The sequence below is a fragment of the Labrus bergylta genome, chromosome 24, assembly GCF_963930695.1.
Source record: "Labrus bergylta chromosome 24, fLabBer1.1, whole genome shotgun sequence".
NCBI lineage: Eukaryota > Metazoa > Chordata > Actinopteri > Labriformes > Labridae > Labrus > Labrus bergylta.
This window is the reverse complement of record NC_089218.1, coordinates 3,977,161-4,001,286: the sequence shown is the minus strand read 5'-3', so window position 1 is coordinate 4,001,286 and position 24,126 is coordinate 3,977,161. Positions and strand designations below refer to the sequence as shown.

General features: G+C 40.4%; 4 protein-coding genes across 5 annotated transcripts; 2 read left to right on the top strand and 2 right to left on the bottom strand.

The window, feature by feature from the left end:
- Positions 1 to 2,919: 2,919 nt before the first annotated feature.
- LOC109999265 (C-X-C chemokine receptor type 1-like) lies at positions 2,920 to 5,899 on the top strand. Its single transcript, XM_020654279.3, has 2 exons — positions 2,920 to 3,016; positions 3,645 to 5,899. The coding sequence occupies exon 2, from the start codon at positions 3,647 to 3,649 to the stop codon at positions 4,721 to 4,723; it is 1,077 nt and encodes a 358-aa protein (XP_020509935.1). The 5' UTR covers positions 2,920 to 3,016; positions 3,645 to 3,646; the 3' UTR covers positions 4,724 to 5,899.
- Positions 5,900 to 6,663: 764 nt separating this feature from the next.
- slc19a1 (solute carrier family 19 member 1) lies at positions 6,664 to 13,743 on the top strand. 2 transcript variants are annotated; one of them, XM_065951778.1, is made up of 6 exons: positions 6,664 to 6,736; positions 7,503 to 8,061; positions 9,129 to 9,906; positions 10,618 to 10,810; positions 11,507 to 11,648; positions 12,202 to 13,743. In XM_065951778.1, the coding sequence occupies exons 2-6, from the start codon at positions 7,783 to 7,785 to the stop codon at positions 12,409 to 12,411; spliced, it is 1,602 nt and encodes a 533-aa protein (XP_065807850.1). In that variant the 5' UTR covers positions 6,664 to 6,736; positions 7,503 to 7,782; the 3' UTR covers positions 12,412 to 13,743. The 2 variants fall into 2 exon arrangements, with proteins under 2 accessions (XP_065807850.1, XP_020509930.2); XM_020654274.3 differs by lacking the exon at positions 6,664 to 6,736 and having other exon boundaries at positions 6,785 to 8,061.
- A 982-nt stretch (positions 13,744 to 14,725) lies between these two features.
- Positions 14,726 to 19,516, bottom strand: LOC109999258 (junctional adhesion molecule A). Its single transcript, XM_020654272.3, has 11 exons — positions 19,024 to 19,516; positions 17,417 to 17,560; positions 17,146 to 17,271; positions 16,909 to 17,057; positions 16,719 to 16,812; positions 16,497 to 16,613; positions 16,376 to 16,396; positions 16,197 to 16,217; positions 16,067 to 16,093; positions 15,909 to 15,956; positions 14,726 to 15,827 (listed from the first exon to the last, which is right to left on the bottom strand). The coding sequence occupies exons 1-11, from the start codon at positions 19,097 to 19,099 to the stop codon at positions 15,808 to 15,810; spliced, it is 843 nt and encodes a 280-aa protein (XP_020509928.1). The 5' UTR covers positions 19,100 to 19,516; the 3' UTR covers positions 14,726 to 15,807.
- Positions 19,517 to 19,656: 140 nt separating this feature from the next.
- On the bottom strand, positions 19,657 to 23,743 carry cyp4f3 (cytochrome P450, family 4, subfamily F, polypeptide 3). Its single transcript, XM_020654276.3, has 13 exons — positions 23,436 to 23,743; positions 22,988 to 23,132; positions 22,816 to 22,869; positions 22,488 to 22,615; positions 22,148 to 22,269; positions 21,925 to 22,071; positions 21,659 to 21,776; positions 21,511 to 21,577; positions 21,131 to 21,260; positions 20,840 to 20,973; positions 20,621 to 20,685; positions 20,466 to 20,548; positions 19,657 to 20,367 (listed from the first exon to the last, which is right to left on the bottom strand). Exons 1-13 carry the CDS (start codon positions 23,622 to 23,624, stop codon positions 20,151 to 20,153), a joined length of 1,599 nt encoding a protein of 532 aa, XP_020509932.1. The 5' UTR covers positions 23,625 to 23,743; the 3' UTR covers positions 19,657 to 20,150.
- Positions 23,744 to 24,126: the final 383 nt, after the last annotated feature.

Below are 24,126 nucleotides of genomic sequence, written 5' to 3'. Positions count from 1 at the left end.
TTTATTCATCCCAGCAGGGACATTTAGGTGTTCCAGCAGCCAGCATACATACAAATACACAACACATGTATACACACAACACATATATACATACAAACACACAACACATATATACATACATATCCCACCCATAGAAAAAAACATGAGCCCACAATACAGTTTGATATTTGATATATGCAACTCAAGCTAAAGTGTAAAAGTTGAAATGTCTTCTGTCTTACTTAAAGGGGAGTCGTTATAAAGTGCAATTGCAGTAGGTATATGAGTCTTAGTGAAAATAAAAATGTACTCAAATGTACACATTTTTAAATCTAAGGAAACATTAAAAGACCTGCAATTTATGCTGAAGAGAGAAAGGAGTTGGGAGAACATTCCCACAGACCCTGAAGGCCCCACATTCATGTAGCCTAATTAAGTCATTTTATTAATTGGAGATTCTTTCAGGAAATAAAGTATTAAGATGACGCTATACAATACCAAAGTACTATATCAACTGTTTGAGATCTTTTCTGATATAAGAGTAGTCGTTTATTCATTGCATTTTGTAAATCATCATTCATGTTTTTTTGTTATTTGTTGGATCAATTCTCAGGTATTGCACTGATGGGGGTCGCGAGGAAACTAGTATGACTACTATCTATGTTTAATCTTTATATCAGCAAATCTTACATTTTTCTTTCACATGATTGGATCTTGGAATCTTGATTGGAAACCAACAACACAGGTGTCAGTCTAATAACAAGCCATATTTGTGGCTTGTAATTAGACTATTTAGACAATAGTCAGTAAATGCTGCACATGCTGGACTGACTGATTTATGACTGTGGCAGATCAGCAGTCTGTCATTTCACAGCTCGACTTATTAAGCTAAAGAGGTAGTTCAAGAATGTGAGGGAAACTGCTTTCATGTAAACATAAATCTAAAAGACAATACATTCACAGGAACACAAATCACATTGTCAGCACTGCAGACAACAAGGCTGTTCCAAACACATGTCTGCATTATTTAGATTATCAATCAAATTGATTTATTAGAAAATGAATCAGCAACTCTTCAGATAATGGACATTTGCTAGAACTGTCTTCGTTTTCTTTGTTTTACATCAATGTGATGTCAATTGTATTCAGTCATTTGTTACTGAGAGACAAAACAAAGACATTTTCAGTGATTAACTATTTTATAATTATAACTCAGAGAAGTCCGTTTTTGAGTTTGTTACTGGTGTATCTCTATTTTTGTCTTCAACTGAAAAAAAAGAAAAAACAAATACACCGATGACGGCTTTATCCAACTCATGGCGCCCTCATGAATTTAACATACAGAGCATAGATTGGAGTTTAATATCTCCTTTGTGCGCGTGTCATTCCCTCCTCTTGAACCACACTGTGTGAGATGAAGACTACATCCATCAACACGTGGATTCAGAGGAAACTAAGTGCTTAAGAACAATCAAGGCTTTGAGGGAAAACCTGATGTGTTGCATTCAAAGTGTCAGACATCAGAGCACTTTAGATAATCACCCTCTTCCTCTCTCCTCTTAGTTGTTGTTTCTTGGTTCCTTTTATGGATGCAACATTAGCAGAGCAGTAACACCCCCAGTGAAAACAATCGTCCCTGTGTGTCTGGTTTGAGGAGAATGAAACATTTATTAGGCCTTAAGTGTTTGTTAAGTCTCTAACTAAACACTTCTGCACATAAAACTCAGAACTATGTACTTTCTGCATGCATGATCTATAAGTTAAAAAGATTCTCCTTTATAAGATAAGATTCATACATTTAGCCAAAAAAACACATCTATGATAACTTAAAAAAAACAAAAGAATGGTAAATAAATGCTTGTTGCAGATGAAAATTAGTACCTCAGTTGGATAATCCTGATGTCACTCAGGTGTTTTCACAGAACTGGGCTGTGTCTCAGCTTCCAAAGAATAGAACATGTTTGTTCCAAGTTTCACATTATCCTTCTCGACAGTCTTGCTGTGTTGAAAGAAATGCAATACGAGGAGTCTGGCATGCTCCTGAGGCTTTCTGAAGAACTGTACGCTTCGGCTGAGTGAGCAAACGATAACAATATAAGAGTGCAAAGTATTTACCATCAATTTGAGAACATATTGATACACACACTGACATTCAGAACATACATGCATCTCAATTGCAATTGGTGAAGTGTTGAAGTGCTGAAGTGCTTTTTTCCGTCACCTGCAGGCCTCTTCCTCAGGCGTCTCTGACTTTGGCTTTGTCAGGTTTTCTCTGCAGGCTCACTGACATGTATGTAATGCACATAAATTGTGAGCTCAGCTACAAAGAACCACAACAATAATCTTCACCAATTTCGCAAAAGTGTTGTAACAAATCAAGGGAGTAATACTGGACTTAACACACTGCTTATATATAAAAGATAACCCTGATGTCTCTCAGGTGTTTTCACAGAACTGGGCTGTGTCTTCCAAAGAATAGAACATGTCTGTGCCAATTTTCACATTATCCTTCTTGACAGTCATGCTTTGTTGAAAGAAATGCAAAACGAGCAATACTGGACTTTGCAATAGTGAGAACCAATTGTTACATTTCCAGAAAGTGTCCCACCTTACCACACTGCACTGATTTCCAAACGACTTGCAACAGGTTGACCTCAAGTGGTCAGATGTCAACTCTATCTGAGACATTTTCTGTGTTATAATCCTAATGATACATGAAATGAATACAAATCTCCCACTTAGCTGTGTGTTAGTGCGTTCTAGGCTATAACTGATTTGCATTGTTTACTGGCACCTGTGTTGTTGCTGATGCTTCTACATGTTGAAATGTGTGCCGCTAAAGCCCCATTGCAACAAGAACATCGTGTGACACATGCCTGTGCTGTAACATATTAGGGAAGGAAACAAGACATTGGGTCAGCTCTCTATGACATAAAAAAAAAAAATCACACTTAAAGAGGATGAGTTTTTAAACACAGGCTCATTTGGGTGTGAGGGTTTTGGCTTCTTTTCTTTTAACGCTTAAGCCAGGCAGTAGGTGAGTACCTGAATTAGTTTATTCTCATTGGAAATAGGAGAGATGGTACATTTATTAGAAAAATTGTTTTGTGTGTGACACTTTGTATTTTTAGAATACAAAATAACCATATTATTTTTTAATGAATGAAAAATAATTACCTTGAAAACTTGCAACTTTAACCTACAGTAGCCAAGCTTGCTGATCTGGTATGACAACTAGCTTGTGGTAGCATACAAATATTAACTTCAGGTGGAAATTAAACGATATCAAACTGAGTTAGTTCACTGCCTGTGCAACTCTTTTATACTTGTGCCACTCCTTCTCTACATTTCATTTTTTACTCTGTCTCTCTGGGTCAAGCTCGAGCCGCACATCAGTTTGTGAGGCTCAAGTTGGGGGATCTACCTGTTAGTAATTTCTAAAGCTTTAAAAAGGGTATGTTCATAATGTTTCTGTTGTTTTACCATTTGACTTATGTTTAATTTAGTTTAATTACACTTGGGCATGCCACTTCATTTTTGCAACACGGCGCCATAAGTTCAGCTGCGTCTGCCATGGTTGGCTGCATGTTGAACTTCTGGTGCCATGCCTGTGTTTGTGCTGCTATAATTGTGCACTAGTGTTAATCTCTCTTTCTCCCCCACAGTGATGTCGATCACTATGGACTTTACAGATTTGTGGGGCACTCTGGATCCAAACGTCCACAACAATCAGACGCACTACGTCGCGGATCCAAAGACATCACCATGCAAGATGACACTTCTTTCTCCAACAGCAGCCATGACCATGTGTATCATTCTTATCGTCATCTTTTTACTCGCAATACCAGGGAACCTTCTGGTCGGGTGGGTGATTGGCACCAGCAGGCAGTCGCTTACGCCATCAGATGTGTACTTGATTCACCTGACGGTAGCAGACGGTTTGATGGCGCTTACGCTTCCATTCTGGGCTGTAGCGATCGTCCAAGGTTGGCTCTTTGGAGACTTCATGTGCAAGTTCTTGAATCTTGTCATTGAAGCGAACTTCTACACCAGCATCCTCTTCTTGGCGTGTATCAGCATTGATCGCTATCTTGTGATTGTGCGTGCTAGCGAGAGTTTGCATAGTCGTCAGAGGATGTGCAGCTGGATCCTGTGTGCGGCGGTTTGGGCCCTTGGTTGGGCGCTCGCTCTACCTGCGCTCTTCAATGACGCCTCCAAGCTACCCTCCGACCCACTGAGGATGATTTGCTCTGAGAACTTCGACATAGGCAGCGCCTCATCCTGGCGGCTAGCTACGCGTGGCTTCCGTCATATTTTTGGCTTCTTCCTCCCTTTTGGCATCATGGTCATCTGCTACAGCGTCACAGTCACCAGGCTGTTGCGCGCACGAGCTTTCCAGAAGCACCGCGCCATGAAAGTGATCATCGCCGTGGTGATTGCATTCCTGCTGTGCTGGACGCCGTACCACATCACCATGATGGTGGACACGCTCATGAGGGCCAAGGTGATATCCTACAACTGTGCCCTGAGGAGGTCAGTGAACCTAGCTGTGGTTATAACCAACAGTATAGCTCTGCTGCACAGCTGCATCAACCCGGTGCTCTACGCCTTCGTGGGAGAGAAGTTCAGGAAGAGGATGGCTAACCTTCTTCGGAGGAAAGTCAGACAGGAGAGGATCTTTCGGTCAAAATTCAGCAGGTCGACTTCTCAGACGTCTTCAGAAGGCACAGGAGCTGTCCTCTAAACCTCACCACCCTTGTCATGGGTCATGTTTTCTAAATGTTTCAAATTAATTGATATGTAAAAAATGACCTGAGGGCCACGTTTAGGGTTGATGGGGGCCCCCGGGCCGCCAGTTGCCCACCCCTGATCTACATTGTCTATACCAGTGGTTCTCAACTCGTCTAGCCTCAGGACCCACCACCAACTCCTCAGTGAAAAATCACGACCCCTAAATTTCGGATATTTTCCGACCAATCCGATTCATTTCATTGAAAGATTGTGGAGTTTGGATCTCAGTCAGTACAAAACATGTGACAGAAGCAAGAAACTGAACAAAACAATGATGTTTCAAAAGCGCATCACAGACATTTTTACACAAGCTTTTTTCCAGGCTTACATTCTCGACCCACTGATAATGGCTCCGCGACCCGCCTCTGGGTCCCGACCCACCAGTTGAGAACCACTTCTCTATACCATATTTTATCCCCATGAAATGGAACTACAAGAGAATCTACCTGCACTGGAACATGAAATAAACAATTAGAAGATAGAAGGGCGGGGCATAACGTTGGGAAGAATTTGATTGGATTTTAATTGGTCGAATAATGTGTAAATGATGAGTCATCAGACATATGAAACGTTTTACAGTTATTTGATTTATAAATACTCAGACGATGCTTTTTTAAAATCTATTTGGCAGATAAGTGAACATTCAACACAGGAACGTCACATTGAAACCAGGGACATTTATTTTTCATTTCATGGGGACTTTCATGGATGCACTTCCCAATCACAACAATTTAAAATTCTTAATCCAAACAAAGGTTAATGATGCATTTTCCTTCTTTTCTTTCTGACTACAACTTTTGAAGCATCATATAACTGAATGTAAATTAAATGATTGATCACAGTGCAAGTCCTTTTTGTGTCTATTTACTGTCTGTCATTCTGGTTTATGTGGCACACTGCTGCCATCTGCTGAATGTTTCTTAGTCAGCATCTACTCTTTACTCTACCTTTGTTTATTTAGCCTGTGAGTTAAGCCTTTTTGTTATCATATCTGTCTATTTATATATGCTGTGTTTCTTTGCAAAAAAATACATTAACTCGAATCATGTTTTTTTTCTGTAATAGTCCAGAAGATGATGTAAATACTTTTCACATGTGCAGTACATAAACATTAAATATTATTGCTAAATATTTTGTAGATGTGTAGTTGATTGAACAACCAAAATATCCTCTTTCCTTAAGAGTTATAATCATTTATTTACAATACAACATGCATTATTTCTGTTCCCAATTAGACTATCATCAGTAGTGAAAAATGGAGTAGTAACATAACTTGTCCAGCAGATGGCGGGCTCGCACAAAGCACAGTATATGAACTTTCCAAAGACGTCAAATCAAATATGAACGACTCAATATTTCTTATTTTTTACAAAGATGTCAAATCAAATATGAACGACTCAATATTTATTTATTTTTTTACAAAGATATCAAATCAAATATGAACGACTCAATATATATTTTTTTTTTTACAAAGATATCAAATCAAATATGAACGACTCAATATTTATTATTTTTTTACAAAGATATCAAATCAAACATGAACGACTCAATATTTATTATTTTTTACAAAGATATCAAATCAAATATGAACGACTCAATATTTATTATTTTTTATCCTAAAAAATCCCGATGTCTTATTGTCTTATAATGTCTTATTTTTTTATCCTAAAAAATAAGAAAGATACAATTTTAATTTGACTTTGCCTAATTGTCTTATAATGTCTTATTTTTTATCCTAAAAAAATTGTATCCTTCAAAATAAGATAAAAAATAAGTTATTTTTTATCCTAAAAAATAAGAAAGATACAATTTTAATTTGACTTTGACTTATGCCAAACAAAATAAATAGTTTAATGAGCTTCGGCGCGGAAGTATACATCAAGACTACATTTCCCAGGAGCCACTGCGCTGGGAGAACAGACGCATGACGAAATTAGGCGCTGCGGCTTCAGATGGAGCTCACGAGGTATGTGACAAACACTCGTTTTTGTTTACTCTAAATCCTTCATAAAGTAATATTATGCCTTCCGAATGAAAAACCCAGCTCTCTGTTATTTACATGTGCTCCCTTTTCGGATGTGTTTCCTTAAAATGCGAACAAAACCTTCTGGAGTGCATTGTTTTATTTACACATAAAAACTAGCTTTTGTGTTTGCTCCCTGTATTGTTAACTATGAGTCTATGTCGCACTCACACAAACACACACAGAAACAAACAAACAAACGGTGAGTAGTGCTTTTACTTGCTTGCATGTGCAGCTCTGGCATGCTAACACACTGTTACCCAATGAGCAGCTTTTGTAACTTGTTTGCTTTACTCTACAAGTCTTAGCACGTAGCTCATTCCTAGTGAGAAAACTGAGTCTGTTTGCAGGTAAACCTTTTATCAGAAAGTATTCAGGTACTAATTTGACCTTTGCATTGTAATAAAAACAGAAAACCCAACACAATTTAGTGCTAAAATAAACCACATGGCATTCTGCTCCACTTTCACTGTAGTCTAATAATTGTAGGGTTTTGGACTGCCTGTCAGTAAATTACATGTTTTAATCATTTTTACACCAAAAAGATGGATTGGTTAGGTGTACAAATGTATTCATAATTGTTGTTATTTTATCCCTACTTGCTTATTTGAAGAGTGTCAATATTGCTTCCAAAGTAAATGCCACATCTGTGTTCTGATGTCAACAGCTGCAGTGTCAAAGCAGTCTGACAACATTGTTATCTTTTCAGGTTAACAATGAGACCAGACTCAGCCGCTGTCAGAAAATGAATGGGGCGAAGGTCAACATTTTCTCTTGCGTGCAAATGGAAGCATGTAGCAATTTAACTGCCCTGCCGTCACCGTTTCAGTATTCGTCTGGCATGCAGAGGCAGAAAAGTTGAGTGAGGGGGGCCGTTTCAATTAAGAAACTCTGCAGCAAATCCTCACATGGTGAAGTGACCCAGCAGAAGAAAAAATAAAGAGTTACACCCCCGCATCACAGAGGGGGTCCAAAAGCAAGCCGACACGATGGTAAATGATGATGCAGCAGGCAGCGGGGACAACTCACAGGAGGAGACGGACTTGAAGGTACCTGCATGTGAAGACAGCGTGCGACTGGAAGACGGAGACGTAGTTATGGATCCGCCGCCCTCTGGAGACCCCTCGGAGGGAACTACGGAGCCCAGGAAGTGGAAGTGGGCTGTGATATTTCTGTGTTTTTATGGGTTCATGGCAGCGGTAAGACCGGGAGAGCCCTTCATTACGCCGTATCTGCTCAGCCCTGAGAAGAACTTCACCAGGGAACAGGTTAGTCAGGTTTTTTTGCGCCACCAAATGTGGACTGCTGTGGTACTTATTTTAAACAGCGAGCAATCCAGACAGCTCACAGTGAAAGTTAAGCTCTTAGACTCTTCCATAAGTTTCCCTCCGTGCAGTCAGACACTCATTACACAGCAGAAGTTAACGGTGCCCTGTTGGGAGTTTGCTGCGTCCACCTTACTGGGACCAAAGTTCACATTCCTCCAAAGTGGGTCAGTGTGAAAGGCTTGCCGAGGGTTTGTTGTTTTTTTAATCGAGGAGTAGCTGCGGTATCTGTTGGCTCTGATTCATAGAATACCATGCGACCACTTTTCTTCTGGTTTCATGTCAAAGAGTCTTTCAGGGAGGAGAAGATATTAAACATGAGAAAATCTTTGTCAAACAAACAAGCATCTCGCTTTATCCCTCCTTCTCGGACCGTAACTTGACTTAAAAAAAAAAAAAAACCACAATTTAAGCCATGCAGTTTCTTGATCTTATTACGCATCAGGTTTAGGTGTTGGGTGATTATTGCTCGGCCCATCCAGTTGTTACATTCAGAGTTGTAGCTGAGGTAATATGTGTAAGGAACCATAACATTGGCTGATTATTTAGTCAGTGATGGAGATAATCGTCACCTCCCCTCACGATCCCGCTAACTGTAAACTAAAGGACAAACATGCATGATGTAATGGGATCCTTAAGCTACTTGTGTCATATTACCCAGTCTTATACTGTGATACCATATTGATATATAAAGTCCAGAGTTTATTGATTTGTTATTACCCAGCTCTTTTTAGCAATTTGAAGAGATAAGACTTTATATTTCCAGCTGACGCCTTCATGGTCAAGGTCATTCACTGTAAGAAAACATGCTGCCTGTGCAAGACTGAGACTATAAACGAGCGACACTTGCAGCCTGGTCTGATTTGTCATCTTCATATTTAGATTACTGCTGTGTACACAGTTCAGTCCGTCCATTATCTATACCGCTTTTCCCGAACCAGGACTTGAGCAGGTTACTCGACTCACTCATAGTTAGTGTTAACCGTCAATGTGTTTCTTCTGTTTTCCAGGTGACCAATGAGATCACTCCTGTGCTGACGTACTCCTACATGGTCGTGCTGGTGCCGGCCTTCCTGCTGACCGACCTCCTGCGCTACAAGCCGGTCCTGGTCATGCAGGGCCTCAGCCAGGTGGTCATCTGGATCATCCTGCTCCTGGGCAGTAGCCTCATCCAGATGCAGTTCATGGAGTTCTTCTACGGCATCACCATGGCGTGCCGCGTGGCCTACTCCTCCTACATCTTCTCCCTGGTCAGCCCTTCCCTCTATCAGCGTGTGGCCGGGTACTCGCGCTCCTCTGTGCTCCTCGGGGTGTTCTCCAGCTCAGTCCTGGGACAGGTCTGCCTTTCTTTCGGCAACATCAGCTTCTACACCCTCAACGCCATATCTTTGGGCTTCGTCAGCTTCGGCCTGCTGCTCTCGCTGTGTCTCCCGTGGCCTAAACGCTCCCTGTTTTTCAACCGGAATCAGGAGCAGAAGAAGCTGGCAGCGGCCAACAAATCCGAACTGGCCAAAATGAACCCCAAAGAGAGCGGCGCGTCTTCCCCGGCTGCTCGCCTGTGCTCGTCGTCGCGTTGGCGGGACTCCGTGTTGGTGCAGATGCTGGCGGAGCTGAGGAACGTGGTGAAGATGCCCAACCTGAGGCTGTGGTCTCTGTGGTGGATATTCAACTCCACGGGCTACTACCTGGTGCTGTTCTACGTTCACATCCTGTGGAACAAAGTCTACGCGACAAACGAGACCAAGCACATTTACAACGGGGCCGTGGAGGCAGCGTCTACCCTGCTGAGTGAGACTTTTTCTGGAGTTGCGATACTTTAAAAAAAAAAAAAAAACAGTGGTGGATGTTTGAAATCGTGTCTGTGTTTAATGCTCTTACAGCGGTTTGGTTTCAGTTTCACAGTCCACCAATTTTGTATACTTAATGTCAAGCGACTCCATCTTGAAGGTGAATTTAGATGATCATAATCAAGACTCTGGTTGGGACTGTATCAGGTTTTCTAAACTTTGTTTGATTCTAGTAAAAATGAAACAACATCCATACCTGTTTTGTTACCACGGCAACAGAAATAGAAGTTCTACGCACCCAATAATTGGCAAACTCCTGCACACTGTCTCCCTAACCAGGGCAGTTTTACTTGCACAAAGTTGCTGTGTGGATGACACATAGAGGAGATAAAGCCCTGTATTAGATAATTGGTGAGACAGTTTACCTACTCAGGAATCTCAATCCACAAAAAGTCACATAAATGGCAAAGCATCGTTTCATTTTGAAGTCAGAAATACAGATTACTGGATGATCATGTGTCTTTAGAGAGCTTAAAGATAACAGACTGTTCCTGTACTGGACTTCTGATGCTTTTTACCTGCCAAGTGCCTTACTGAGATTGAGAATAACATTTTGGAGTTGGAATTTTTGTCGATGCTTGAAGGCCAAAACATCAAAAGATGATGCAATTCAAAAAGTTTTTAGTCTTTAAGCATGTTTGTCTTTGTGCAGGTGCCATAACTTCCTTTGCCGCGGGCTACGCGAAGATTCGCTGGAACGTCTGGTCTGAGCTCACCATCGGCATCATCACGGCGGTGCAGGCCGCCCTGCTGCTCCTCATGGGCACCACGGACAATATCTGGATCTGCTACATGGCCTACGTCCTCTTCAGAGGCTTCTACCAGTTCCTGGTGCCCATCGCCACGTGAGTTGCACATTTTAAATGAAAGAAAGACTTACCAGCAAAGTGATAAATCATCCACTTTTTCATTCCTCGTAGGCGATATAAGACTGCACTTTGATTTTATACCCGGTGTGTCCTTTCAAAATAGAAAATGATGGTTGACTATATTAGAATTTTTTAAAGATCTGTTTCTGGTTCTGAGATGAGACTGCTTCTCTCTCCTGACATTAGAGTAAATACTAGAATACTGGGGTTCCAAGTGTGGCGCAGACAAAATCAGGCTTGGTGTCCCCTTTTGGATCACATGGGCTCTTTCCAGTGGTTGCTATGGTTATATAGCTGAATCACTATTCCCATCAGCCGAGAGGAGCCCCAAAGAAAACGCTTAATCGAGGTTTTGAAACTTTCTTCCTGGTCACTGAACCCATTTCCTTTGCCAAAACAAAGTATTTTCAGTCATGGTTCACATTAAAAAAAAAAAAAAAAAGAGGCATAAAACATGGAATAAATGAGACGCTGCCATGTGCAAATCCTGCTAAACGTGCTGTTAAGCCACAGCTCATGTTGTCAATGTGACAGTGTGGGAATCCGGTTGTTATTGTAACTAAATTGCACGTTTAAAACTGGTTCCCTCTCAGGACATTTAAGTGTTTCAGCTGGTTGCTCGAACTGCATCCGGTCTCTGCTGCTGACCATCAAATTCTCACCTCTCCACAGTTTCCAGATTGCCTCGTCTCTCACAAAGGAGCTCTGCGCCCTCGTGTTTGGCATCAACACTTTCCTGGGGACCATCCTGAAGAGCGTCATCAACCTGATATTTTCTGACAAGAGAGGCCTCGGTCTGGACGTGCAAGCTCAGGTAAACACAGGACAGCTGCGGTTGTGAATCCACTGATGTTCTGTTATTCATGCCGCTACACATAGTGGAATTAATATCCACTATTAATAATATATTTATTATTACGATAGTGACTTTGACTTATTTTATTGTTTTAACAACAACGCAGTGACAATCAACGACAGAGATCTGCCAGCAGCGGAGCGCAGCCGACACTACACACACACAAAGATACAATAATAACCAGACCGCCTGGTGGAAACAGGGCTTAGTTGAAGTTGAAGTCAGCATGCTAGACCTCAAATCTTGCAGAGGTCTGCCTAAATCCACCGGGCTGAAGATCTCCAAACCTGTGTTTATATTTAACAGTGATGCTCATTTGTTGGACACAAATTGAATCACATTCATTCTTATTAGCTTCATCACTGTTTCCCCTTGTTAAGACATTCCTAAAGTTGGCAACGACTAAAAGTGTAGGGATACAGGATGCTGTTTTCTTGTTTTCCTAATCTTGAGTTTACAGACTAACAGACTCGCGGTTACTGATTCAAGAGTCTCCTTTTCTCTCTTCCAGTTCATGGTGTACTTTGTCTACTTCACCATCCTCACCGTCGTCTACTTCGTCTGCGCCGCTGTGGTCATCACCCGTCACTTCAGGAACCAGCCTAAAGAAGGGGGCGGGGCCAACCAACAGGTCCCAACCGGCACGCCCACCGAGCTATGTCCTGTGGCTACAAATTCAGAGGCGGAGTGTCTGTCCAACGGCTCAAGTGCCAAAGCGTAACAACAACAGGATGGGAGTTTTCTCATCGTCACTAGATCCCAGAGATCCTCAGACTCAATTATTTGAACTGTGTGATGAGAAAGACGGAGAGAGTTGTCCTCGATCTTTAAAGTACCTCTTCTGCTACCTAAAGCTGCTGCACTACAGTCAGACAAGCTGCAGGCGTCTTGTGTCTGACATTCTGGGAGAGTTTGTCTATCAGAATTGATTTTCTGCAAAAATTCTCCTTTTATACTGCATATAAAAACAAGAAAACTGCTTTTATATCACCTTAAACAAGTGAGAGAGAGAGAGAGAGAGCGCTTCTGTAAGGTCAGAACTGAGTTCTTCTTTTTTACAAACACGGGGAGTTTGCAGCTGTATGTGCCGAGCTGTTTCATGGACACTCTTAAGGTTCATGCGTACCTCATGATCACTCATTATTATTATTATTACCAGTCTGCATATTCAGCCTGACACTCCTGTTGTACCTGATGTTACAGCTCCCTGATTCTATATTAAGTGCCATTTAAAATGAGAGGTGGACCACGTCTGTTTAATTGTGTCTTTAGGTTTCGTTTTCCCAGCACTGATAATCAGACATGACAGATACTTTTTGTGTTGGGAGTATTTAAAACCTGTTAACTGCAGATTGAATGCAGTGTGATTTCATTTTGTCAGTGATTAAACGTCGCTGTAACGCTGCTCTTTGTAATTTAAAAGCAGCAGCTTCAATATGTTTGATATTCTTATTCGATGCTGAATGTGTAGAGATGTATGTTTGTAACAAATATACACTTAAATTGAGCATTCTTTTAAATCCACATCACTTATTTAAGTAGTTACAAGTGTGTGAAGTTTCTTTCCAGTGTTAAATTTTTTACAGCCTACGAGCAAGAACAGACGAGCCCAGCTGCTAATCAATCTGATGTCCCTGACTTTGAAGAAAAGTCGTCAATCCAGCACATAGAAGGGCTCGGACTCAAAGAGTGGAGGTACTTGCTTCATTTAAAAACTACAGGAAACATTTTGTCTCGGTGAAAATAGGAACACAGTGTTACTCGATGCAACAACAGTGCACACGTTCGGTTTCTTTTTTGTCGTTTTGCTGCTAGAAAAACAAAACGAGGGCCACAGATTTTGACTTTGGAGGATCTTTCTTACAGTAGTCTGGACTTGGATTGTTCTTACATCGAGAATGTAAACATATTTTTTTTTTTTTAAACTTTGATTGAAATATTCACTGACAAATGAAAAATGTAAACCTGTCTGTATGCTGTACAAAGACAATAGACTTGACTTTAATCAGATGTTTATTTTTTATTCACAAATAAATTACATTTGATGACTTAATCTCTTTGGTCGTTTGTTGTAGTCTATATTTCATATATATATTTGTGAGTCTTGTTTCATTGCTAACATCTAGCTGCAGGATTTCTAACTTTTTTGAGCCCTGGATTGAAAAAATAAATCAAATATGATGTGTTTCAGACAGAGAGCATCACATCATCAGCATATAAAGACAGCTGCTTGTTAAGCTAGCATATCATGAATGGACCACTGCTTATTTAAATATTATCACCTAAAATCGAAACATGTATTTCTTTGTCAAGTTAAAAGACACACGTGGTATCCAGTTTCAGAGTTCTCTCCAGTACTTCACAGAGGAACAGAGTATTTCACACATGAAAAATGACTGTTTCAGACTCTACATTTATACACATGGAGTTGTTTGGTCAGCTGCTCGCAGCTCGAAGACGGAGAGCCCTTTGTTTGTTTTTCTGCATTTTCTTTTGTAGGAGGAGGTCGCTCTTTTTTTTACCTCGACTGTTTCTACAGCTGATGACCCCCGACTGAGAGAAATCTAGCACCTCTCGACTTTACAAAAACTAGTTTCTTCACTGCATTGACGTCTGTAGATGAATGAAACTGGAGAATCGGTGACTTGTTAGTTGTTGTCAGTCAGTGGTCTTGCTCTTCAGCCTTGATTTCCTTTGTGTACGCAATGACTCAGCAATTCAATCAGATGCAGTGTTGCATTTTTTTACATTGGACTGAATACATTTAAAGTTAAATATGCCTTCTTATAATTGTGCGTTAGTAAACTGAATTATTACAGTAACTGCACGTTTTATTTGGCTGCCATTGATTTGTTATACTACTCACAGACTGTACTTAATGGAAGATTGTAATAAAACGATTTAAACCAATGCATTTACTCATCAGATATTAGAATGTGTTGCGTTGCTGCGCTCTAGTGGTTAAATCCTTTATTTCAACTGGGAAAGTAAAAAAAAAAAAAAAATTGTAAATATGAACACACTTCTTTGAAAGGTTGATATTCTGTTTGTTTTTAATTCAACTCAGCACATGAAAAAGTCACCTCCAACAAATGAAATGTATATTCCTACTCTTTCTCTGTCTCAATGAGTTCCCAAACAGAGTGAGTATATGTAAGGTCCCTTTGTTTAAAGATGTGTGAATACATTGGCACGTCTACAACTGCTAAAAACAAGTTCGTTACTTTAAATATAGGAGTGTAACAAAAAGCCTTCAAGTAGTTGTCAGTATGTTTTTTTAAAACTACAAAGACAGAAACAACAGTAAGAGTAAAGATCCTTTACTCTTACTGTTGTTTCTGTAAAAAGAAATTTTAAAAGACATTTCCATTTTCTCCTTTAGGGTTTCGAGCTTCAAGCAGAATACAAAAAAACAATCCATGATGTAGAGTGAAAAACAAAAACAAAGGTAATAACTGATTGACCTTCTTTGAGCGTAAAAACATTCACAAAGTTTAAATACTCGCTACAAACACACATGAATCTGCTGCCGAGGACTCTGCAGTGAGCTCCGGCACAATGAGCTGATTGTTGGCCGAGGTTGGCGGCCCACGCTGCACAATGGCGTCCCTTTTTCTCTCTCCCCTCTGTTGTCAGCCCAGTTCCTCCCCACACAGGTCCAGGCTGCAGGATTCAACACCAGACGTGCTGCAAATCACAAATCCTCCTCCGCTGGGAGGGGGTTTAATGAGCTCGAGGTACCAGGTACGGACAGGAAAAGAGGGTTTCCTGGTATTGTCTCAAGTGTCAGGCCCGTTGTTGCCTCTTTAGGAAAATGTAACAGAGCTTGGGGGAAATATATGAGACTACCTTCAAGTACTTTTTATCTCATTCTGGCCTATCTCTCTCTGCCCCTTCTTAGTGTCTTTTAAAAGCAGTTTTCAAACATGTGACTTAGAGTCATTTCTTGTTCTCTTCTCTCTTAAAAAGTGTTTTACATGAAATCGGTACATAAAAAATGTTCACTTCATATCTCTTAATATATGGGAATACAATTTTCAATATGTGTGTTGGAGAGTGTGCCGCCTCTTGGATCATCTTACACCTCACAGGTCCTGACCCGGCGTTGTTCGGCTGCTTATGTCATCGGCGTTTCCTCTACAAAACGACAAACGCAAAGAAGAAGAGTCACATGCTGCCGATTGTACAAACATATTGCTTTTTTAAGTTGTGAATTACCGTCTGTCATTTGAGAGGTGGTGCCGTTATATTCTGCAGCAGCTCTTGCTGTAAAAAAAAAAAAAAAGAAAGAAAGAAGGAAAAGCACGGATGGATTTATTTCATCATTATAAAAAAAAAGAAGAGAGAGAGAGCAGAATACAGGGGCGGACACTCACGTGGACTCTCCTGCTTCCTCCAGAAGTCTGTTTGATGAAAAGGATGTTCAGTGTTAAAAGAAAAGACAGCAGAGAAGAAGTCTGTTAATGATTTTTTTTAAGTCATGTGACAGTGGTTTGAAGCACTGACCTGCTTCCCATGGCAGGGACTCTGCAGGGAGAGAATGACAGCAGGACAATGTGAAGACAGTCAGTGTTTATCTCATTATTTAACATCATATAGAAACATCGTAGCCTTGTATGATGTAACTTAATTGTGTTTGGTACTCCGGCTGCCCCGTCGAAAACATTAAAGATATCGTATCTTACCTTTTTGGAAGAACCACATCCCTGGAGGAAATGGAGGGAAAGATTATAATTCTGCTCATACACACTTTAAATGCTTGATTTGTTGTGACAGTGATGATTACTTCAGGGTCTGGATTTATACCTGCTTTCATCCTGTGCGCGACCAGCAGCAGCAGCACAACAAACAGCAGACAGACGAAGACTATTACTCCTTTCTGAATATTTAGGTTTTCCATCCAGCCAGCTTCAGGATCTGGAACTAGAAAAGGGAAGCGAGAAGCGGACTTAAAGAGACCGCACAGTACCCGCTGAGTTCACTTCCCTTTCACAGTGTCAGAGTGACATGTTTCGAGTGAGAACTCACGTTTCAACATCGGGTTTTGGACGGGTTGGCTGCTCTCATTACTGACTGGATTCTGCACCTCACAGATGAATTCACTGAATCTGTCAGTGTCGTTCTATGAGCAGAGTGAGAAACATTTATACTGACTCAGAGAGACACACTTGATCACACTGACCGTTTAAGTCGTCACATTTTACAGTCTTAACGATACCTTTTTCACTTGTGTCCTCTTCTCTGTGTGCCCAAAATTCCACTTGTAGATGACCGGCTCAGCGCCTGCCGTGTTCCCATCACAGGTCAAATCGCAGGTGTTTCCCCCTAAGTCACATTCTTTTTCAACAGTGGGTTTGGGTACGGGAGCTTTTGAAAAAAGAAACGCAGAAACAAGTAGTCATGAGTGGCACTGTCCTTTTCCTCCACAATGTCACCGTGTGAGTCCTCGACTTACAGAGGACGATGAGCTGCGTGACCCCCGCCTTCTTTCCGCTGATCTCTGCAGAGTACGATCCTGTGTCGTTTCTCCGCAGGCCTGTGATTGTCAGCGCTCCAGTGGAGAGGTTCAGGTGGCCTGGTACTTCAAACGAACACACGCAGGGTTAGCGTCTCAACACAACAAATTCAAAGCCACAAAAAAACCTTTAAACTGAGTTCATATTTGACCCCACAGACACTAAAGACCTGAGCTAATCCTGGCTCAGCTGGTTTACATTCAAACATACCAAAAATATCAAATTCCTCCCCGATTCCAATCCAAAAAGCAGCTAAGTTTTTATTATATTTCCACTCGATCCTGGTGATGGGCCCAGAGGTAGGACTCGGCTTGAGGATGACGTCATCGCCCACCTTCATGTAGAGCGGAGCACCTGCAAGGACACAAAGAAGCTCCGAGTGTCACATTTAGTCCCTCAAACCAGCTTGTTCTCAAAGGACTTTGGTAAGAAGGTGATGGATGATTAAGAGTTCGCTGTTATATTTCTATTTCCGTCTTTCAAAGATGTGTCATTACAGTTTGACGATATTTTTCACGCTGATTTGTCTCTTCTTAAATCCTCCGTCTATCTTTAAACTTTAAACCATCTACCGTCTTTGAAACTCCAGGATTTCCTATTTTTTTATATTCTCCTTTACCTACTTCTTATGCTCACTGCAGCATGATTATTGCATATTATTCTATATTATTTCAGTTGTTGTATGAAGTGTTTTTTCTCTGTTTCATCCTGCTATATTTAAACATGATCCAGACACTATTCAGAATACCTGCTAACGTTATCACTAGACTGATCAGTCTGTTATACTTCTTACTGTCACTGATAATACTGCAAATACTGTGAAACTTCAATTAATAGCCGAAGCAAAAGTGGGCGTGGCCATGTTTCCATCAATGAGGGGATTTCGTGTAAATCAAACTCTTGCAATGAATTCAAAATCCTGAAAAAAAAGGAGTTGAATTAAAAAGTGTTATAATACATCTTTATGAAGACATTTCTTGGTTAGGAATTCATTCACAGACTTTTAAAAATATCCCCTCACTAATTTCATTAAGAACAAAATGTTTTTTTCATTAATACATGTCTTATTACTTTCTTTGCCTATTCTTAAATATACCATACACTGCTGTTTGTATGGAGGACGAGACAGAAGTATAAATAAATAAATGTATTAATAAATACTGGAATAAATAAATAAAGGAATGAATAAATAAATAATTAAATGCGTGAATAAATAAATGTGGAAATAAATACATGTATAAACAAATAAATGTGGAAATAAATAAATGTATAAATATATAAATAAATAAATGTGGAAATAAATAAATATGTAAATAAATAATGTATAAATAAATAAATATGTAAATAAATAAATGTAGAAATAAATAAATGTGGAAATAAATAAATGTAGAAATAAATTTAAGACATTTAATTATTTATGTCCCATTTATTTACCAGTTTTTATTTCTTTCTTCACGCCTTTAATTATTTATTTATTATTTATTTTATTTATTTATTCCAGTATTTATTTATACATTTATTTATTTATACTTCTGTCAGATTTCGTCCTCCATAGTTTGTCCATACTGAATATCATAATGTAGTACTATCCTGTAACATATCTATTATAGAGCATGTCGTTCTCTGTTCACTCTGTATTGTTGACAGTAGTAAATGTCACTGTAGTCATATCAACAGGCTGGTATAAACTGGGTGGGGTCGTAGATCTGTGAAGCTACAATGCTGCAACACAGCCTGCACATTTATTCATGTAAACCCCACAAAGTCAACGTGTGAAAACAAATGAGCTTCCAGTTAGCTGAAGGCCGCAGACTTACCGGGGTCTTCTGACTCAGCAGCCAGCGAAACACACACCCAGCCGGCCACAAACATGGACATGACAGACGGTCCCATGGTCTCTCAGCTAATTATACACGGTCCAAAACGAATGGAAAAACACTCTATTCCTGTTCTTAAACATGCCCAGTAACTCCGTTTAAACCCTGAGCATGCTCGCTTAATAACAGTGAGAGGTGATGTAAGGAGACGGACACGGTTAGAAGAAGACTGAAACTGAAAGTTGACATGCTTTTTCCTGCTTAACAGGCTCGTCCAGTCTCCGCCTCCAGTGGGACATTGCTTCTACTAAAAAAAACAACTTAAAATAATCGGAAAACACCACATCTGTGACACCAGCAGTGCAAAACCAGTCATGTTAAAGAGAATAAAGTTTAAAATAGTCGTTTAAAAAAAAGAAAAGAAAAAAGAAAAAGGCAGCATTCCGCCCCTTTCTTTTGAAAAGATTTATTTCTGGGCTTTTCGTGCCTTTAATGCAGAGAGAGGACAGTGGATAGAGTCGGAAACCAGGGAGAGAGAGACGAGAGGAGACGAGACGAGAGTCTCAATACATGGGACGCGCGCCCCTAGTGTCCATATTTCTTACTGCAGCCAAACAAATCACAACACATCACTGAAAGAGGAAAATCAATTAGCTCCTTTGTTTAATTACAGCACATTTAAATGTAACGTTACCTAAAATATGAAGTAGATGTATAAAACTAATAAAAGCAGTTTGTGCATGATTTGATTTCTATGCAGTAATTTGTTTGATTGTTTTCACAAGACCCCTAATTTACATGTCTTTAATTTGTTGTTGTTGTTGTTTTTTTTAACATAGAGTGTAACTTACAGGCATGAAATAATTTAAACAATGCAACATTTATTTATGCTCTCCTACCCTACACATGTTACACTTTCTTTTACTTTCTTGTACTCCCTGCAGAAAGTTTTTTTTTTAAAATATACAAACAATTAGCTGAGTAATATGAACAATACAATTACAATATTGCAATACATTTTATTAGCTTCGATTTTAACATTTGAATAAAATAATAACGTGTCTTGACAAATAACATTGTGCAAAACAAACTGCAAATGCATTTAGAAACAGTGGACTTCAAATGGATCATTCCTCCTGCAACTCCTCCTCTTGGTTCTTTATCAGAGGCTCCACCTGCAGCCACAGACCTCCCTCTGCGCGCATGACGAGCTGGGGGAGACGGCGGACTCCCGAGACGGCCCCATGTGCAGGATTCACTCCCAAGGTCAGACGAAACCTGAGCAAGGTCAACGCCACGACGACTCGCAGCTCTGCCAGGGCGAACTTCTGACCGATGCAGTTCCTGTCAGCACACGCAGATATGATACAGATTCATGTCTTAAGCGGTGTGTTTTCAATTCAGGAAGCTCGTATTCACCCTACTCAATGAAGATGCAATACCTGGGGCCTGAGGAGAAGGGGATGAAGCCGTGAGAAGCTCGCCCTTCTGTGTTTGTGGGGTCGAAACGCAGCGGATCAAACTCCTACAAGAAAGTAAATCAAGTCAAAGCTGTGTCAAAGTGAAGGAAAGCATGTTTTTATTTGACGTTTCCTACATGTGGGTTTGTCCAAACAGCAGAGTTGTGATGTGTTCCATAAATGCTGACCAAACAGATGACACCTGAGGGAGGGAAAAAAACACAAATGGGAATTCGCTGAAAATAATGCTTTAACAATTTAAGTAGTTTGATGTCTATAGTGGTTTAGACATTACAAAAAGAACAAAAATGAAGAAAAAAATCTGTATTTATATTGGAAAAGTCCGTCCGTCTCACCCTTTGGTACTGTGTGATCCCCTGGCAGGGTCATATCCTGAGTGTACTTCCTGGACACGGCCTGCACGGGAGCATGCAGCCGCAGAGACTCTTTGATGCACATGGTGGTGAAGGGAAGGTTGGACAGATCCTCCCTGCAGAAAAGAAAACATGCTTTATGCATCCCTATTTCTGCCTCAGTTTAACATCCTCTGCACTGAAGACTTGTTCGGATATGTCATGCAACTATTGCTCAGAATCTTTGATGAGAAATTCATTGTTTGAAAAGTCGAGGTTGTGTGCATTTCTGACCACTCTATGTCTTGTTCTTCTCGTCCTTGCATCAGATCCATCACCTCCTGTCGGCATTTCTCCTGATGGTGGTCGTGACGCGCTAAATTATACAGCGTCCAGCAGATTGCACTGGCTGTAGTGTCATGACCTGCAGAGAGACAGGGGTTTGATTTCAGTTTTCAAGTGTCTTATCTGATTGTCAAATTATGCAGCTTGGTTGTGGAATTCAGAGAGGGAATTTCATGAGAATTGAAGGATGCTATTTCTCAATTCAGCCTTATATATGCTGCAAAAAGCCAAAATAACTGCATTAACATTAAATGCTTCAAATTAAATAAAGGCTGCATCATGAAACTGAACTTTAAATAGTTGAAAGAAGTTGCTTTAAAGCGTCTCACCTGCGAACATGAAGGTATTTGCCTCCGCCTGTATCTCCTCATCTGTCAGGCCATGTCCATCCTCATCCTACAACAACATGCACACATTTTATAACTCAATGTTAATCTGTTACAACATGTTTGTCTCTTTGTTTTTCTTCTTTCCTGCCTTTGTTAGTAGTATGATGTCCACAAAATCTTTCCTCTTCTGTGGTGAAAAATCCGTTTTTGTCTCCCTCTGCTGGCTGATCAGGGCACGGCGCTTCTGAACCACTTCCCTGGTAAAACTGCAAAAACCACCCCAAGAGGTGTGCAGCAATCACATGCACACAATTCAACTGAGTAAAACACAATGAAATATAATAACATATAATAAAAACAGTAAACAAGCTGTTACATAAAGGTCAAACTGTCACACCTGTGCAAGTGTTGTACCTGTGCACGATCTTCAGCGCTTGTTTAAAGCGTTTTCCCTGCGGTGTTTTCCAGTAAATCCAGTCCCAATGGTGAAAAATCTTAAAGCGACGATCTATAATCAGGTCACTCAGCTCCATGATGGCTGACACGTACTCACTGCTGCTCCTGGAGACAGGAAGTTACATTGAGGGACAACAGAAGAAGAATAGTTGAGTGTGTAAAACAAAGAGTGTTTCCTCACTGCTGACAGTTGCTGCTGTAGCTGAAGGCACACTTGAGTAGACTGTCCAGAGTCATTAGAGTGATGTGGTCAAACATCTCCATGTTGGCTCTGCCTTCTGCCACCAGATGGCGCCACTTATCCTGAAAGATGCAGAAACATGGAAATTCATCCGGACATCAATCAAGCCACTGTGACATCATCTTCAATTTGGTTGTGAACACATGGTGAGCAAATGTATAGCCTATACTTTACACCAATTTGACGTGGATGAGTCTGATTCAATTTGAAATCTAATAGAGAAGAATACTTACATTCTATCAATTAAATGAGCGTGTGTGAGCAATGGTTTGTGTCTTACATGCATGATGTTCGCTGAGGTGTTAAAGGTTGAAACATAGGTCTTCAGAATATCAAAATGAAACGCTGGAGTCAGCAGCCGTCTCCTGCGGGACCACTCCTCCCCGTTACTTAGCAACAGACTCTGTCCTGGGACCGAAGACAGAGGGGTGGAGGTGAAGAGGGCAGGAAATCAAAATCAGTTAAAAGTGATTGGAAACTCCTTTTTCTGCATATAGTTTTTGATGTATTGGTAAAAAAAAAAAAAAAAAAAAAAAATGTGTCATTGAGGATGTAATCAATAAATGGGAAACTCATGACAATAAGAAAATATGACTTATTTGACTCACCAAGCCATGGACGTAGATGGTCGTAAACAAGCTCATCTTTCACTGTAATGCCAGCTGGATGGAGGAGAGCAATGACAACAACAACACTAAACAAAGCTGCAACAACAGTGTTGACAAAAGCTACTTTGTTTACAGTCATAATGCAAACATGGTCACAATGGTTTTACCCTACCAGGGGCCATCAGCAGCGGTTTGACGTATTCAGGGTGGAAGAGTCTGACCAGGTGATAGAAAGGGCCGAGGAACCAGCTGCAGGAGTGTTTGTACGTCTCCACCAACTCGTCCACCTGCAGGAGGCCTTCCTCTGTGCTCTGGATCTGAGGGCACAAATCACATTTGGACACTTCAGATGACTTTGGATGGTTTTAGGGTGAGTAAAGGCTGATTCATTGAATTCTAATGCAGCATTTTAAAGCATATTCAATGCAAAGAGGATGTTCTGAAATAGGCCAACTTATATTTTGCAACACTACACCGCATCCTGTATCACACTGAGGATTGTGCTGCTACATTTCCTGGTTGTTGGTCAACAAGGTGACTGAGTTTACCTTAAAAGTGATAAATAAGGCTGTAAAAACATGTAATTTGAGGTTTTATTGTCTTTAGTTTGTGTGTCCTACCTGTCCCATGTGTCCTAAAAGCCAGGAGTGTGTTGGTGGCGTGCTGAAGCAGGACAGTCTGTGTGTGAACCAGGCATGTCGCACCAAAAGCCTCGCCGTCAAAACTGCAACCACAGCTCCTAGTCCTGCACACACCACAAGCAGGACCTGGCAGAGGCCGGTCCAGATCACCTGAGCAGGGACAGACATCCTGGGGCAGAAAGAGAGAGTGATCCTGAGTCCCAGGTTAACTTGACACTCACCCTGCTACTGGATAATGAGAAGTTGTTAGTGTTGAAAAATGAAGTAACCAAACTGATCCACCCTGTTGTGCGATTATTTCAACAGGAACAACTGTCATAATGAGTGACACAACTTCCTCATTTGTAAATGCACCTGTCCTGTATCCTCAACTGACATTATAATATGTAAATGGGGACTTGATTTTGTTTTAAGTTATAATTTAATGTCTTATGTCTTGATTTTTTACAATTTATGCCACAAAGATTAATTTTAGTTGTCATGTTTATTTAATTTTTAATCGGAAATTTAATTCAAAACCCCTTGAATGTTAAATTTATTGTTTGTTTAATTTTGTGATACAGTCATCCTTCACGAAAAAACAACAAAAAAAAAGACTACAGTGAATGAAGTCTGTGTTTGCATTCTTGTTGTTATGATGAGCTATGCCTTTGAATCATATTTCTGCTTT